The following is an 18,253-nucleotide window of genomic DNA, read 5'->3' as shown; positions in this document are numbered from 1 at the left end:
GATGGACTAAATTTATAGTTAAGGAAGAGGAGGGTGCTAGAGACAGACAGTATTTCAACATAGTTAGTCTGCTTTATAATCTTACTGTTTTAGACATTCAAAACATTATTCAGAAAAGGGATCCATAAGCTTTACCAGACTGCCAAAGTTGTCCAGAACGCAGAAGACATTAAGGACTCTGCCAACAGACTGGTACAAAGGTTTGTTGAAAGTTTAGAGACATCGGCTGGGCACAGTGGCTCATGCCTGTAATCCTAGCATTCTGGGAGGCTGAGGCGAGTGGATTACTTGAGCTCACAAGTTTGAGACTAGCCTAAGCAAAAGCGAGACCCTTTCTCTACTAAAAATAGAAAAACCGAGGCAAGAGGATCCCTTGAGCCCAAGTTGGAGGTTGCTGTGAGTTATGATGCTATAGCACTCTACCCAGGGCGACAGCTTGAGACTCTGTCTCAAAAAAAAAAAAAAAAAAAAAGTAAGTTTAAGGGACATCACAAGGGAGTAGATAACATATGGCCGGGAGGAAAAGGGAGAGTCTGGCAAAAAGTAAATATCATCTGAGCTGGGATTTGAAGAATGAGTGAACAACAGACCTAAGAGTTGGCACAAAAAAGATGTGCGTTCCAAGTAGACATGATTAAGTGGGCAGATATTACTACTGACCAATATCCATGGGTAGCTTTGGCAAGTACAACAATTTAAGAACAAAGAAAAGGAGATCATTTAAATTATGTTTTACCAGTACACTATTCTTTCTTGACTACAACGAAAACTTAATAAGCCACAGGAATATCTGGATGTATTTCTGATAAGAATACACACTCCTGTATTTTTATCACTGAGAGTATGGTTTTCAATTCCTTAACAAAGAGAGGAGACTGGGGTTATATTTCTACAGTTAAATGATGCTTGAATTTTCCTTTGAAGACAGAATTACTATATTTTGCTGTGTATAATGTGCACTTTTTGCCCAAAATTTTAAGGGAAAAATAAGTATGCACATTATATATATAGTACTAATTTCATATCTATATAAATGTTTTTAAGTCTTTTATATATGCTATGCATTAAAAGTTAACTCTAGAAAGCAATAATGGTATCTGTATGCAAAATACCTTGGAATATGGTAATTGCACCCCCTATGTGTTACTCCCTTACTCCCTCCTCCACAATTGCCCCCACTGGACAGGCACAGGAGCCTCCAGCCTGCCTGGCCACTGCTACTGCTGCCACCCTGGAAGTGGACATGCTGCCAACAGCACACCGTGGTTAGTGTCATGGCTTTGGCAAAAGGAGGGTGGAAGTGGCCATGCAGTGTCACCTCCTTCTATTGGAAGAGGCGTGAGGCCCCGAGCTGGCCGCAGTGTAGAACCAGGGAATAAGCTCAGGCAGCAGGTCAGAGTGGTCCAGATGATCTGAATGCCAACCTCCACCAATTGTACCCTCTAAACCCACCTTCATCCCCAAATCCTCTCATTTCCTATTCCCACTCATGTCCATCAGTGTGAATGTGGCCACAGCCACTGCTCTGCTACGAAGCCTGACAATTTTCCAGGAAGCTAGTATGGGGGGCCAGGACTGGTCCTACCTGCCCCAGGCTCCTGATAGTAGATCCCTGCCCTAGGCTCCTGATAGTAGATCCCTGCCCTTTCTGGGCTGCCTAGTCTCTTGTACAGCTGGCCCTATTCTGAGGCTCCTGGAACAGTACGAGTCTCGAGGAAGATCCCTGACTGGGGGGTCTGGGAGACCCAGTTCTGAGACCTGGTTCTACTAGTACTTTGGGCCTGTGACCTTGGGCCTCAGTCCCCATGAAGTTTCTGTCTGTAAGGGTATCTGGTATGAAACATGAAAGCTCAGGGACACCTGAGCTCACAGATTGTAATTTTGAGCTTCTGACTTGTCCGAAGTCTCAAGTTATTGAGTTGGCATAATTTTCCAAACTTGCCAATACTTAGAACTATCTAGGATACTTGTTAACAGAATGGACACCCAGATATTTCTTCTGGGGAGTTGATTCAGGTGTATTTGGGTATGGTTCAGGAGTCTCATTTTAACCAGTCCCCTGGGTGATTTGTACAATTTGAAAGTTTGGGAAAGGCTGGTGTCTATTCTGAAGTTACTGAGTGCCTAAGGTCTAGATGGCTGAAAATCACGGTCTGGTCACTGAAGAGAAATGTAAATGTAGAGTACTTCACTGAGGTACCTTCACTTAAGGCTTCCTTCTCAGCATGATATCCTGGGGGCCTCACAATGGAACCAGCTGCGTTGAGAGATGAGGCAGCCCAGAAAGGACAGTGATTTGTCAGGAACCTGGGACAGGCAGGGCCAGCCCTGGCCCCTCACACCAGCTTCTTGGGAATTAAGCCCAGGGTTTCTCAGTGGAGTAGCTGTGGCCACATTACTGTGATTGGGTGGGAATAGGAAATGAAATGATGTGGGGGTGAGGAGGGCCAGGAGGGGCAGCTGAGGGAGGTCAGGTGCTCAGGTCATCCAGACCACTTTCACCTACCTCCTGGTTCCTCCACAGCAGCCAGCTCCGCACCTCATGCTGCACATGAGAGAAGGAGGCACCAAGTGGCCATTTCTGCCCCCCTTTAAAAATAAAATGAAAGAATTTTTTCCTCAAAGTTTTGGCCAAAAACATGGGTCCATATTATATATGGAAACGCATTATCCACTGCAAAATACAGTATTTGAGGTAACTTTCATCTTTATAGAGTAAAACCTATTCTTCCTCACAGAAGAAAAAGCTAATTATTTTTAACACATTCAACCCAACGAGGCCTAGGTTTTTAATTAATTTATTTGTTTGAGGTTATCTTGATAAAAGCGACTTAAAGACATGTGGCTAGTAATAGACCTCTAGGATGAAACATCACATTTCTGAAACACAAAGAAACTTTTTGGCTTTGATAAAGCTCTTGTTCTGGAACTGTTTTTTAAATGACAGGAATCTAAAAACCATTTAACTTCCTTACTGCTTTTGTGAAAACAGACTTAGGACATACCTCACACAATATAACATAAAGAGAGTAATAATTTGTCTAACTGATAGGATCAAAGCTGCAAGTACTGCATTGCTTCAAAGCATTCTTTCAACTTAAGAACCATACAGAGAAAAAAAACTCAGAACTGGTTCTAAAATTATTACTTTTCCTTAAGCAGTTATTCTAAAATAGTTATTCCAAAATGCCTCAAAGTAGCTTTAACTAAAAAAATACCTCTCTATATTGCAAAGACCACAAGATTTAGGAATCTAAGGTCGAGGAGTTAATTAGATGTGATCAGTAGAGAGCAATTCAACTTCATTAAAAGAATTAATTACATGCAAATGGCAAGGCTATGGTATGAGCTATGTACACATAAAAACGAATATAGAGACAAAAGTGCAAAATCCGGGTTTGCCCTTTCTGGGCCCAACTCCCAACCACCTATTTTCGTTCGGGTAAATAGGCATTTCTAGAAACTAGAGATCATCCCTTACCTCATGCCAAACCCCAGTTTAGGTCAGAGTTACTACTTTAAACCCAAAGAAAGACTTAGAGAGAAAGGTATTCTTAAAAGAATGATTAGACAATCGAAAATTTTAAATTAGGACCAATAATCTACCTTAGCTGCTTTAATGCTAGGTTGGGCAAAAAGAAACTATTTTCAGACTTTGAGTAACTTGTTTTTCTTTTTTTTTTTTTTTTTTTTGAGACAGAGCCCCAAGCTGCTGCCCTGGGTAGAATGCCATAGCATCACAGCTCACAGCAACCTCCACCTCCTGGGCTCAAGTGATTATCCTGCCTCTGCCTCCCAAGTAGCTGGGACTACAGGCGTCTGCCACAATGCCCGGCCACTTCTTTGGTTGCAACCATCGTTGTTGCTTGGCGGGCCCGGACTGGATTAGAACCCGCCAGCTCAGGTCCATGTGGCTGACGCCCTAGCCGCTTGAGCCACAGGCGCCGAGCCAATTGAGTAACTTGTTTTATTGATAGAAGGTTAAAATTACTTCTAAGAAATCCACTCTTGGGTTTAGAAGATAATTAAAATATTAATAGGTTTTTGTGTGCTACACATCCTTTACATCAATAAAATTTATAATAAACCTTACTTTAAAAAAAAGAATAGGTTTGCCTAATGACAGATCAATGTGCCATAAAACACCGTAATGTGTGAAGCTTTATATTATGTTTCTTTGATGGATTTATCCACACACTCACCTGCTTGCCTTTTCTCTCCTTCCTTTAGATGCAAATGACATTATAGTATAGAGCACAGATACTATGTCCTGAGAAATTTTCCAAATGCAATTGTCTAAGACAGGTACTGCAGGACACTAACCTACATAACAAATATTCAAAGTCATTTCTAAAAGAGAAATTCAAATTGCTTTTGAGCCAATCAATCATTTCTCTGCACTTAGGCAAATCCTAATCGCCAATGAGTAAATCAAACAGCTCAACTCCAAAAAAGGTACAATTGAGCCAATTGATTTTTACTTAACAGAATGACCCCCCCCTTTCTGCTTTTTGGTTCTGTAATGGCATCACAAAAACAGAGCTGGCTTCCCTCTCCTACCACAGAAAACCAAAAACAAATATACAGTGCTCAGATTATCACCAGTAAGAACTCAGAGCTCAAATACTCATAATGAAGATAAGACAGTTCCCAGAATCACAGAAAAATGAAAAAAACAAACAAACAAACAAAAAAAAAACGCTAAGCAGATGGAGTGACACATCATAGCATATAGAAAATTTCCAACCAATTTACAAAAGTTTTCAGTTCCTATACCGGAAAAAGTGAGACTAAAGTAGACAACTACCTTCCCCACCACTTCGGGTTCCTTGGCAAGAGACCTGTCCCTGCTCTAACCCACAGGAAACATCATGAGTGCCATAAGAGAGACATATGGCTGAGGACAGGCAGAGACAAGGGGCGGGGGTGAGACTACCACTGTTAGCCCTGGAACCTCTGCTCTGTAACTCTGCCAAAGAAGACATCTAATCAGAGTGACTGTCAAGTAGCACCACACTATAGGAGGTAGATTCCACAGGTCTCTTAGGTATGAATCCTCAGCCAGCCTTCATGTATTTCTGTAATATCCTCTTTGGGACCTCTCATTTTGTAGAGGCAGCACTCCAACCGTTTACTAGAACCATGGGAAACTTGGGCTTAAGATGCTACCTAGACCCAAAAAAGAAGTCAGAAACCAAATAGTAAACAATCTCTAAGCAAATATATCAAATATAAACCTAAACAAGCCATGGAGAGGAGACTGGAATAACTACTCCTTCAATGCAAAGACAAAGATGTATATTTACAGCAAATAGGGAACCAAGATCTCCCCAAATGGACAAAATCAGGAAACAGAGACTAACACTAACAGGATGGTGATGTGTGAGTTCTCTGAGAATTCAAAATAGCAGTTTTAAAGAAACTCAGTGATCTCCAAGATAACACAAAAACTAATTCAGAAATTTAACAAAGAGATTAAGATAATTTTTAGAAGTCAACACCTTGGAATTGAGAAAGACATGCAATTGTGGAACTGAAAAAATTCATTAGTGGCTCTCAGTAACAGAATGGATCAGGCAGAATTGATCAAGAATCAGTGAACTTGAAGACAGGCCATTTGAAAATACAAGTCAGAGGGGCGGCGCCTGTGGCTCAGTGAGCAGGGCGCCGGCCCCATATACGGAGGGTGGCGGGTTCAAACCCAGCCCCGGTCAAACTGCAACAACAAAAAAAAGCTGGGCGTTGTGGCGGGCACCTGTAGTCCCAGCTACTCGGGAGGCTGAGGCAGGAGAATCGCCTAAGCCCAGGAGTTGGAGGTTACTGTGAGCTGTGTGACACCACGGCACTCTACCGAGGGCAATAAAGTGAAACTCTGTCTCTACAAACCAAACAAACAAAAAAAAACCAAACAAACGAAAATACAAGTCAGAGGAGAAAAAAGAATGAAAGGAACAAAATATGCCTATAAGATATAACTGGTGTTCAAGAAGGAGTTGAGCAAGAGCAAGGGGTAGAAAGCTCATTCAAAGAAGTGGTAACAGAAAACTGTCCAAAACATATCTCTTTAGATAAAGGTATAGGAAGACCAGAGAAAACCAAACAGTCCATAGAACAAAAGCAAAATACTTTCTTTTCTTTTTCTGAGATAGAGTCTCACTCTGTTGCCCTGGGTACAGTACTGCGGTGCCATCATAGTTCACAGCAACTTCATACACTTAGGCTCAAGCAATCCTCCTGCCTCAGCCTCCTGAGAGGCTGAGACTAAAGGCACCAACCACCATGCCTGGCTATCTTTTGTTTCTATTTTTAGTAGACTCAGAGTCTCACTCTGGCTCAGGCTGGTCTCAAACCCCTGAGCTCAAGCAATCCACCTGCCTTGCCTCCCAGAGTGCTAGGATTACAGGCATGAGCCACCTCACCCTGCCAAAAATACTTTCTTTTTTCATTTTTGAGACAGTCTCACTTTGTCACCCTTGGTAGAGTGCCACGGCGTCACTGCTCACAGCAACCTCAAACTCCTGGGCTTAAGCAATTCTCTTGCCTCAGCCTCTAAAGTAGCTGTGACTCTAGGTGCCCACCACAACGCCTGGCTATTTTTAGAGATGAGGTCTCACTCTGGCTCAGACTGGTCTCCAACCTGTGAGCTCAGGCAATCTACCCGCCTCGACCTCCCAAGTGCTGGGATTACAGGTATGAGCCACTGCCTGGCAGAAATACTTTTCTTAAACACTCAGCTAGCACCAGTTAAAACTTAAAGGCTGACAAGGCAAATAAACAAACAATTTGCAGTTGCTGTCACAGAAGCAGATATAAGACCAATAGCTGGTGTTTCCCAGTAGAGAAGTTGAAGTTGAAGGGATTCAAAAACAATGTTCTTTGTATGGGAAGATTATTCAGAATTTAGGTTACAGAAAACACTGCCATGAGAACACTTGAGAAAAACAAAAGGATGCCATATTTCAAATCACTGCAAGGTCTTCATGATAAAGGAAAAGGGCAAACTGTGTGAAATGAAGGAGGATGGACAATCACCATGTTGGTTCCAAGTAAGAAAAAGCTAAAAGGTACAGCTACAATGAGATGAGATTGTGTAGGTTATTACTGTATCCCAAATAATGTTCATTACCTGATTTGGAGACTCTCATACATACCTCAAAACCCTGCAATCACTTTTTATACGTGGCTTATTACAAAAGTTTTGAGATACACAAAAATGAAAAACCGTAAAACCTGCACAGACAGAAACAAAGGAAGCCCTCCCAGCAATACTGACAAGTTAGGCAAGTTGAAACTTAAAGTGGGTGAATCAAAAAGGATGCTGTTGACAGTGTTTCATGGAAGTGAAATAATGGACCTTCTCAAAACTTTTGTAGTGATCCATGCACATAAAGCTAGAAGCTCTAGCTGCTGAAAACAAAAGGCTGTATACTTTCTGGGCAAATTGGGAGTAGGTGACAAAGGGAGTAGGTAACAGAGTACCAGCCAACAGAAGTATGTGAGAATAGGAAATCACACAGCAATGGCACCATACTGGGAGAAGAAAAGAGCCATACTGGGTGAAGTCCACAGTGTATCTAAATAAATATACTATTGAATTCAACTTGACTGGAAATAGGTTAAAAAATGTAGCCACAAAAGTTACTTTGGGACAATTGAGCAAATCTGAATAACTAGGTATCAGCAGATATTAAGTATTACTATCCAGTTTATTTTCTTTTTTTAAGAGTCTCACTCTGCTGTGCTCGGTAGAGTGCCGTGGCATCACAGCTCACTGCAACCTCAAACTCTTGGGCTCAAGCGTTTTCTTGCCTCAGTCTCCCAAGTAGCTGGGACTTCAGGCGCCCACCACAACGCCCAGCTATTTTTTTTTTAGAGACTGGGTCTTGCCCTAGCTCAGGCTGGTCTCAAACTCGTGCTCAGGCAATCCACCCACCTTAGCCTCCCAGAGTGCTAGGATTACAGGCGTAAGCCTCTGCGCTGGGCCCAAGTAGCTGACATTCTTTTTTCTTTTTTGAGACAGAGTCTCACTTTGTCACCCTTTGTAGAGTGCCATGGCATCATAGCTCACAACAACCTCCAACTCTGGGCTCAAGCAATCCTCTTGCCTCAGTTAATTTTGTTCGGTATGATAATAGTACTGTGGTTATGTAGGAGTAATATGGTTACTTTTAGCAAATACAGAAAAGTATTAGTAATGAATGTGGGTGGCAGATATATGGGTGATCTTTATACTATTCTTTCACAGTATTTGAAAATTCTCATAAAATTTTTTTAGGAGAAAAAATACTTACGAGCATTCTTCAAAGACTTTGACCCTTTCACAGCCTTCAGGAGGTTCCCTTTTGAACATGTAACTGTTGTTAGGTTTTGGTGAGGTTGCATATTTGGGCAAAGGAGAGTTGTTCCCATTCTCTACAAGAAATGACACGCTAAATTACTAATACTACCACATAAAAGAGTAGGCATGCTATGTTTAATTCTTGCATGTTCTCCCCCACCATCAACTACTTAAGGGCAGAAATTATGCTTTATTATCAACATCACCCCAGAATCAAACACAATTCTGGTAAAAAGGAGGTAACTGACGCTTAGTAAATAAATGTATAAACATATAAAAGATGGGGCCTTGGTGTGTGTCACACTTTATGGGGGCAAGACATGATTGCAGGAGAGACTTTACCTAACAATTGCAATCAGTGTAACCTGGCTTATTGTACCCTCAATGAATCCCCAACAATAAAAAAAAAAAAGGTGAAAAAACAAAACATATAAAAGATTTATTTCTTTTCCACTTACAAGTATCATAGCCTAGGCCTTATCACGTAATCCTTGGTACTGAATTATGTTCTTTATCTCTCTCTCACACATGTATGTTATACCACAATAAATACACTCAAATGCCACCTGCATTTTTCCCATTTCCAGTATGTGAAATAGTTTTTCATTGGTTGCTGACCATTAACTCTTGGCTTGCCCTTCAGAACTTCAATTTGATGTCTTTGTTCCTCAAGTTACAATCTCTGCTCCAGGTGGTCAGCCACTGTATGCTATGCCAAACATTTCCTTTTGACTATCAACTTCCCCTTACCTAAAAGGGTTGTAAATTCTGTTTGTTTTCCAAAACTTCCTTCAAAATCTGGCTCACAGTTTCTGAAATCTTTCCAAATTAACCCTATCAAAAGGAACACTTCTTTACTCTTTTTTTTTGTAGAGACAGAGTCTCACTTTATGGCCCTCGGTAGAGTGCCGTGGCCTCACATAGCTCACAGCAACCTCCAACTCCTGGGCTTAAGCGATTCTCTTGCCTCAGCCTCCCGAGTAGCTGGGACTACAGGCGCCCGCCACAACGTCCGGCTATTTTTTTTTTGGTTGCAGTTTGGCTGGGGCTGGGTTTGAACCCGCAACCCTCGGTATATGGGGCCGGCGCCTTACCGACTGAGCCACAGGCGCCGCCCCACTTCTTTACTCTTGATAATCCCGTTCAATGCTAATGTCCTCAGTTTACACTATATTAACTTAAAATTTCTTATATTACATAACTGTTCTAATTTTCAGTCTGTGTCAGCTAAGCTATAAATTCCTTGCTGACAGTTGCACTGTGGCCCTGGTTTCTTACAAAAGAAATTCATACAAGCCAATCAGGCTATCAGCTTCCTCAAATCAAATGCAGCAAACTTAAAATTTTAGTTTATTAAAGGAGTTCCTACATGTTATTGATTTAAAAGTAGAAAAAGTATGAGAAATTAAGGGACAGGTTTTAACAGCCATTTTTAAAAAACTGACTTAAAAAAAATAAATAAAAAACTGACTTATAAGCTAGCAAGAGAAGGTCCAAATAAGAATAGTTTACAACCATCCATAGTTTAAAGTGACTTCTTCACTGAGTCTTCTATCTTATGCATTTACAATAGTTTCAATGATTTAGGTTATTAGTAGTATGGGCAGTTCTAACAGCAAAACATTTTAGGACATTCATCACACTGTATGTAAATTCTAAAGAAATGACTACTGAACTGAGCTTTAGAATTAATAAGTGTCATAGTATTGCCTTCATACACATAAAATTACTAGAATTCAGCTAACAAAATACTGACCTGATATAAACAAATAAAAAGATAATATGATTTAAAAGAGTAAGGATATTTGTAATTAACATTTGAGGCGCTTCTCTCTCAAGGTTATTCAAGTATTCTCCAACTTTGACATCAGGCTTGCTTTGAATACTCATCTTACATCACCATCAACATGAATCAGTATAAATCTTGTTAGAAATATCACAAAGACAGATCCTGAAAAACACTAGAAGGCTTTGAATATATTAAAAGTTTTAAGGTAATAAAATTGTGACTAGTGATGTGACAAGAGAACAAAGTGCTTTTTAGGACAAGTGTTCATCTCATTATGCCAAAAAGAATGTTTCTCACTAATGAGTTGTACTAACAATATAAAAATAAGTATAAACAAGAAAGCCCATAAACCTATCCAAATAGACTATCAACTGAGCACTGCATTAAAACCTACCATTTTGTACTCTAATTTTTTTTTTTTTTTTTTTTAGAGATAGAGTCTCACTCTGTTGCCCTTGGTAGAGTGCTGTGGCATCATAGCTCACAGCAACCTCCAGCTCCTGGGCTTAGGTGATTCTCCTGCCTCAGCCTCCCGAGTTGCTGGGACTACAGGCACCCACCACAACACCCAGCTATTGTACTCTAATCTTTTAAACCTACGTTTGAAAAGATTACCCTAATACTCTCAAATGAGTGTGATTTGCAAGAAAATGAAGAGAAGGAATGACAAAATAGGTAGTATCTAGTTATCATCGAGTAACAAATTCTTCTAGCATTGCACCTTTATCTCTGGGGTCAACAAGCAGGTCATCAGCAGAACAAGGGCTCTCCTCGCTACCTTCATTGGAAATGGTGAGGAATGAGGTGGGGGACACAGACTGAGAGCGGCTGCTGTCGTTGCTTCCCCTGTCTGCCCCGCCGGGTGTCTGTGTGTCAATGCTGCGTGTGCTGCTACTTCTCTGGACAAGGGGTGGAGGAGCACGGTGGCCATCTGGAATATCTTGTGGCTGTTAGAAAAATTCCAAAAGCATATGTATATTTACCACTGAGTTTTCAAAGTCACCACCAATGCATCCAATGTCAACCTTCCCTTATAATACCAGAGACTCACAAATCAGAAGTCCTACTTATCAGGCATCTGTTGTTTGTTAATGACATCCCTATCTAATCTGACTCCCTCAACTGAGTGTCTTCTGTGAAGACGTTGTTTTCCTAGGGCCTGGTACACAGTAGGTGGGTAATGCTTGTTGAATAAATGAGTTGTGCTGAATTGCTTATTATGTACTAAATGTTATTTTCTTTTTTTTTTTTTTTTGAGACAGTCTCACTATGTCACCCTTGGTAGAGTGCCGCAGCATCACAGCTCACAGCGACTTCAAACTATTGGGCTTAAGCAATTCTCTTGCCTTAGCCTCCCAAGCAGCTGGGACTACAGGCGCCCACCACAACGCCTGGCTATTTTGTTGTTGTTGTAGTTGTCATTGTTGTTTTGTAGAGAAATCTAGGTATTTAACTCTAGGTTCCATATTAGAAGAAAATGTTACCCATAGCGGGAACCAGTATACTTGATGCCAGGCCTCTGTTACTTTTCTGTCCCTGCCTACAACCCCAATAGTTTTTTCAAAGCAATTTTGATAAGTGAGAGAAAGGTTAATCAAAGCAGCACTAAATATAGGGGGAAAATGAAAAGAGACATTCACAGAAAAAACTTGTGTGGCTCTTTTAGTGGGGTAACCAACTACCTGTACACATTTGATTCATTTACTTTAGTTTCATCTGGGAAAGTTTACCTCCCTCATGCAGAATGAAGGAAAAGGTGTGTGGGGAATTGTGTTTTCTCTAAGCAAAACCAACGTTTTATCTTAAGGGACCTTGAGATCAATAAAATCCGTAAGCATCAAACTTCCTAATTCTTCCCTCATTGAAGAATGGAAGCTAAGATAAATATACTGTGACATAGTTATAAAGCCTAAACAATTTTTCTCCTTGTTCTTACAGATGATCTAGTCTCATGAATATTCGAGTTAAGTAGAAAGAGCAAATAGATCATTTCTAACTGCACTTGACAATGACAGAGCCCATCATGTCAACCAAAACCTGACAAACAAGGAACAAGGAGATTTATGCTTATACAGTAGTTAATGTCATGTAACTCACATTCCCCCAAATTACCAAGCTAATCTTTCATTAAATGGAATTAAAATAAAGGAGAAGTGCTTTACCTATCTACTAATTTTTAAATACAGATCAACAAAAAAGTTTCTGTTTAAGGATCCAAATTTAAGTCTGATCAGTTGCCTCTATGAGATGCAAAGAAATGTGAACTTTTTCATTCACTTGCCCAGGTCAAAAACTTTCAAAAGAGATAAATTATTATTATTTTTCTTTTGGTAGAGACAGAGTCTCACTTTATGACCCTTGCAGAGTGCTGTGGCATCACACAGCTCACAGCACCTCCAATTCCTGGGCTTAGATGATTTTCTTGCCTCAGCCTCCCAAGTAGCTGGGACTACAGGCGCCTACCACAATGCCCGGCTTTTTTTTTGTTGTAGTTTGGCCAGGGGCCGGGTTTGAACCCGCCACCTTCGTATATGGGGCTGGCACCCTACTCACTGAGCCACAGGCGCCGCCCACCAAAAGATAAATTTTCATTCTCTCTTCCAGAAGGAAGCAACATAAGTAAACAAGCAAAACAAAATTGTGAATTTTTTAATAGTTATAAGAGTTCAACAGTAAGGATCATTTTAAGACACAAGATTACTTACTATTAGCTGCTCTTCCTTTTCCCCAGTCTCTTTAATTATTATTTCAATCTCTTGATTCAATCCTTCCACACTATTCCGGAACCGGGAGCCTGTTGATTTGGTGATAGGAATTACGGGAATAAGTGCACTCTTTGGAACAGGAGCCTTAAGAAAATAGGGTAGAGAAGGAAATAAAATAATTTTAACATTACCTTTAACTCTCTAGATTGAAACATAATTCCAACAGACATTAAGTAACTCAAAATAAATCAAGGTAAAGTTTTTAGGCCTCACGAAAAAATGTGAGTAACCAAACCTGCTACTTAGCATATACAAAATGTAATTTAAAGCCCCCAAAGCAGACAATCAAGGTAGAATTTTGGAAATTCATTCACATCTGTGACAGACAAGAAAGGGGCTAGAGGCTGGGTGCATGGCTCACACCTGTAATCCTAGCACTCTGGGAGGCCAAGGCAGGTAGATCACAAGAGTAAAAATCCATCTCTATTAACAATGATAGAACTAACCCAGAGATGTGGTGGGTGCCTGTAATCCCAGATAATTTCGAGGCTAAGGGAAGAGGATCGCTTGAGCCCAGGAGTTTGAGGTTGCTGTGAGTTATGATGAGGCCATAGCACTCTACCCAGGACAAAAGAATGAGGCTCTGTCTCCAAAAAAAGGAAAAGAAATAGGGATATACTAAAAGAACGTCAATCTCAGAAATTCTTGTATGATTATAACACAGTTCAGATTTCAGAACACAACTTTAAACTCAATACCACAATTATCTATATTCCAGAAAAGAAACAAAAAAGTGGTTACCAAGAAAGAAAAGAAAGGTTTTTTGGCTAGAAAAACAAAACCACTTCCATGTACAGTATTGAGACTACAGAAATGAAAATAACTTCTTTTGAAATTTCATTATTTAAATCTTTGTTGTAATGATTTAAATGTTTTGTTTAGGAAAAAAATGATACAATTCGGCCCATAGCACAGTGGTTATGGCGCCTGCCACATGTACCAAGGGTGGCAGGTTCGAACTTGGCCTGGGCCAGCTAAACAACGACAACTGCAACAAAAAATAGCTGGGTGTTGTGGCAGGTGCCTGTAGTCTCAGCTACTTGGGAGTCTGAAGCAAGAGAATCACTTAAGCCCAGGAGTTTGAGGTTGCTGTCTCCCAATCTGTGCAAGCCCCCAGTCAGTTATTTTGTTATGGTAGCCAGAGAAAACTAATACATATATACTTACCTTAGTTTTATTTTTCATTTCCACAGTTTTCAACAGACATAAGAGACTACTAAATTACATAACCCACAGATATAGTGATTCTGAGAACTTTACTATGTCTATATAAAGTTTACCCCGAGGAACTATTTGTAACTGGTCCTGTATTCATATTGCAAAAGTAAACAATATTCACTGAAGAAAAATAAATGAAATTCTATCACCCACAGGTAATTATTTAATAAATATCCTTCTATCTAGCCTTTTTTCTTTTATGCATATCCACTTTTAACCAAGTCCATAATCTTATACATAGAAAAATCTGTTTTCCATAATGGCTAGGCTAATCTACTTTCTCACCAAGAGTGGATACAATTTTCCTTTTCTTTACTTTAGTGTTATTTTTTAACTTCTTATCAGATCTCTAACACCTCTCCATGCTTGAAACTTTTGTTTACCAAATCATTTTTAGTTGATTAGTAGTTCATTGTATGCGTACATTGTATTTAGAAATCAATGTTATTAAATAGTTTCCGAATTTTCACTATAATAAACCCCTGCTGTTATAAACATTCTCTTAGATAAATAGTTGCAAATATTTCCTTAGAATAAATTCCTAGGGTGGGAGGACTCTTGGCTAAAGGACAGAAAAAAATAGGCAAGATTTTCAGAACTTTGACCCATAGTGCTAAATAGAACAATAAAATATCTTTACTCTCTATGTCTATATAAATGTACTACATGAAAAATATATACTTTACAAAACGCTCAACACTGGATTCATTTTTAACCATCCTAAATTTCATAAATTACAAAGAGTCTCAATTCCCTTAACTTAATATTATTGAGTATCAGTGAAGGTGAATGTTTTAAATGATTACCAGTCATTGATCCACTCTGTAGCAAGGGAAAGTGTTTTTATTTTTCTGATTAGCTTGAAAGAGCTCTTCATAATATAAACTGTATCTGATATATTGAAAATGTATTTTTTTTTGAGACAGGATCTTGCTCTATTGCCCAGGCTGGAGTACAGTGGTGTGATCATAGCCCACTGCAGCCTCAAACTTCCCATTTAAGTGATCTTCCTGCCTCAGCCTCCTGGGTAGCTGAGACTACAGGTGTGTGCTATCACACCCAGCTACTTTTTTTAACTTTTTATAAAGATGGGGCCTTGCCGTGTTTCCCAGGCTGGTCTTCAACTCTTGGGGTCAAGTGATCCTCCCATCTCAGCCTCCCAAAGAGTTAGGATTTTAGGCGTAAGGCACTGTGCCTGGTCTGAAAACATATTTTAATTCTTATTATTCAATGTATGAGTCATTGGATTATTTTTCACTGTATCTATCTCTCTCTATATATATCTATATAGATCTATATATAAATATATATTAAATATATAGATATAACATATATCTATATATATATTTAATATATATTTATATATTTATATAGATATATATTTATAGATATATATTATAGATACAGTGAAAAATATTTATATATATAGATAGATAGATATATTTTGAGACAGAGTCTTGCTTTGTCACACTCAGTAGAGTGCCATGGAGTCACACCTCACAGCAACCTCAAACTCTTGGGCTTAAGTGATTCTCTTTAGGTAGCTAGGCCTATAGGTGCCTGCCACAATACTCAGCTATTTTTTTAGAGACAAAGTCTCACTCTGGCTCCGGCTGGTCTTGAACTCATGAGCTCAGGTAATCCACCCGCCTCAGCCTCCCCGAGTGCTAAGACTATAGGCATGAGCCACTGTTGTCTGGCCCTATTTTTCATAATATGTTTAAGGGCCATTTCCACATCATCTTTTTTGGGTGTTGTCTTTAGTCATTTGTCCCTTTATTTTTGTCTTTTGACACAGAACAATTACAGGTATTTTTGGAGTACATAAGATATTTTAACACATGCACATAATATATAATGAATAAATGAAGAGGATTTAAGATATTTATAACTTCAAACATTATAAATTTTCTCTTCTAGCTATTTTGAAATATATAATAAATTTTTATTTTATTCCAGGTTAACATGAGGGTACAAATCACTAGGTTACAGTATTTGTGTTTGTTAGGTAGAGACCCTCACGCACTTGTGTCCTGCACCCAAAAGGTGTGCCATATACGTTTACAATTTGCCTTTTAAGTGGGAACATACCAATTTCCTCCCCTCTCCCTCCTCCCTCAGTCCCCCTACTTCCCAACTTGAAGTGAATTGAGTTTTTCTCATGGACGTGTGTTAGATCATCTACTGGCTTTCTATTAGTATTTTTATTTATTTATTTATTATTGTTAAATCATAGCTGTGTACATTAGTGCAATCAAGGGGTACAAGGTGCTGGTTTCATATACAATCTGAAATATTCTCATCAAACTGTTCAACGTAGCCTTCATGGCCTTTTCTTGGTTATTTGTATGTAGACATTTGTATCCTGCCTTTAGTAAGTTTCGCCTGTACCCATTTTAAGATGCACTGTAGGTGTGGCCCCACCCATTAGCCTCCCTCCATCTATTAGTATTGAGTACGTTGGATATTTGGTTTTCCATTCTTGTGCTACTTTACTGAAGAGAATGTGTTTCAACTCCAGCCAAGTTAATATAAAATATGCAAAGTCTCCATCTTTTATGGCTGAATAATAGTCCATGATGTACATATACCACAGTTTGTTAGTCCATTCCTGAGCTGATATGGGCATTTAGGTTGTTTCCACCTCTTGGCAACTGTAAACTGAACTGCAATAAACAATCTAGTGCAAATGTCTTTATGATAGGGCTGGGCGCCCACAACTCAGTGGTTAGGGCAATGGCCACATACACCAAGGCTGGTGGGTTGGAACCTAGACCAGGCCTGCTAAACAACAATGACAACTGTAACAATAACAAAAAAAAAACTGCTGGGCACTGTGGCGAGCACCTGTAGTCCCAGCTACTTGGGATACTGAGGCAAGAGAATCACTTAAGCCCAAAAGAGCGTGAGGTTGCTGTGAGGTGTGACCCCATGCACTCTCAAACAAAACAAAACAACAAATGTCTTTATGATAGAATGATTTTTTTTTTTCTTCTGGGTAGATGCCTAGTAATGGGATTGTAGGATCATCAAATGGGAGGTCTAATTGGAGTTGAGGATTCTCCATACTTCTTTCCAAAGAGACTGTATAGGAGTTTGCAATACCCACCTACAGCATAAAAGCATTCCCCTCTCTTCACATCCGTGCCAGCATCTGCAGCCTTGAGACTTCGTGATGTCAGGTATTCTCACTGGGGTTAGATTATTGTCTTAGGGTGGTTTTGATTTGCATTTCTCTGATGATTAGGAATGATGAGCATTTTTTCATATGTTAGTCATTCCTCTGTCTTTCTCAGAGAAGGTTCTGTTCATGTCTCTTGCCCAGTGGTAGATAGGATTGTTTGCTCTTTTTTTGATTAATTTGAGTTCATGCACAATGTCTTTTCCCATTCTGAAGGTTGTCTATTTGCATTAATTGTTGTGGCCTTAGTTGCATAGAGGCTTTTCAGTTTAATTAAATCCCATTTGTTTATTTTTGTTGTAGTTGCAATTGTTGAAGTCTTCAAAAAATCTTTGCCCCGTCTTTTACATGTGCTTATCCAGTTCTCCCAGCACCATTTATTGAATAGGGATTCTTTTTCCCCAGTGTATGCTTTTGTTGGGTTTTATCTCATGGTTTTCTATTGGTTTTCTGGTTTTATCTCTTGGTTTTCTGTTCAGTTCCAAATGTCTGTCTCCATTTTTGTGTTAATACCAGGCTGTTTAGATCACTTTGAACTTGTAAGATAGCCTAAAGTCCGGTAGGGTGATCACTTGAGTCCGTATTTTGGCTGTTGTGAACAGTGCTGCAGTAAGCATATGGGTAGTCTTGACAGAATGATTTCCATTCTTTTGGATAAATACCCAAAAGTAGTAGGACTGCTGGATCACACAATGGTTCTATTTTTAGTTTTTTGAGAAACTTCCACACTGTTTTCCATAATGGGTACACTAACTTACATTCTCACCAAGAGCATATATAACTTTCCTTTTCTTCACACCACCCCACCATTTATTATCTTTTGCCTTTTTTGACATCAATCTTCCTAACTGGGGTTAGATGACATCTCCTTGAGGAATATGATTGGCATTTACCTGATGATTAGTGACGCTGAACATTTTTTCAAACACTTGTTCGCCATTTATATGTCTTCCTTTGAGAAA

General features: G+C 39.5%; 2 protein-coding genes across 5 annotated transcripts in view; one reads left to right on the top strand and one right to left on the bottom strand.

Moving 5' to 3' along the window:
- ICA1L (islet cell autoantigen 1 like) overlaps positions 1-4,115 on the top strand; it is an 89,138-nt gene extending 85,023 nt beyond the window's left edge. Inside the window, exon 13 of the mRNA XM_053597443.1 lies at positions 3,701-4,115. Coding sequence (XP_053453418.1) covers positions 3,701-3,702 — 2 coding nt within the window. The 3' untranslated portion in view covers positions 3,703-4,115. The remainder of the gene's footprint in view (positions 1-3,700) is intronic.
- FAM117B (family with sequence similarity 117 member B) overlaps positions 1-18,253 on the bottom strand; it is a 171,931-nt gene that overhangs the window by 37,895 nt on the left and 115,783 nt on the right. For 3 of the 4 annotated variants that reach the window (XM_053597436.1, XM_053597437.1, XM_053597434.1), the window contains exons 5-7: positions 12,833-12,976; positions 10,849-11,074; positions 8,292-8,412 (exon numbers count right to left, since the gene is read on the bottom strand). In XM_053597436.1, the coding sequence (XP_053453411.1) occupies positions 8,292-8,412; positions 10,849-11,074; positions 12,833-12,976 (491 nt within the window). The remainder of the gene's footprint in view (positions 1-8,291; positions 8,413-10,848; positions 11,075-12,832; positions 12,977-18,253) is intronic. The other variant, XM_053597435.1, reaches the window with a different exon arrangement.

The sequence above is a fragment of the Nycticebus coucang genome, chromosome 7 (assembly GCF_027406575.1).
Source record: "Nycticebus coucang isolate mNycCou1 chromosome 7, mNycCou1.pri, whole genome shotgun sequence".
In the NCBI taxonomy this organism is placed as follows: domain Eukaryota; kingdom Metazoa; phylum Chordata; class Mammalia; order Primates; family Lorisidae; genus Nycticebus; species Nycticebus coucang.
Note: the sequence above shows the minus strand (reverse complement) of the source record. Positions and strands in the feature narration are given on the sequence as shown.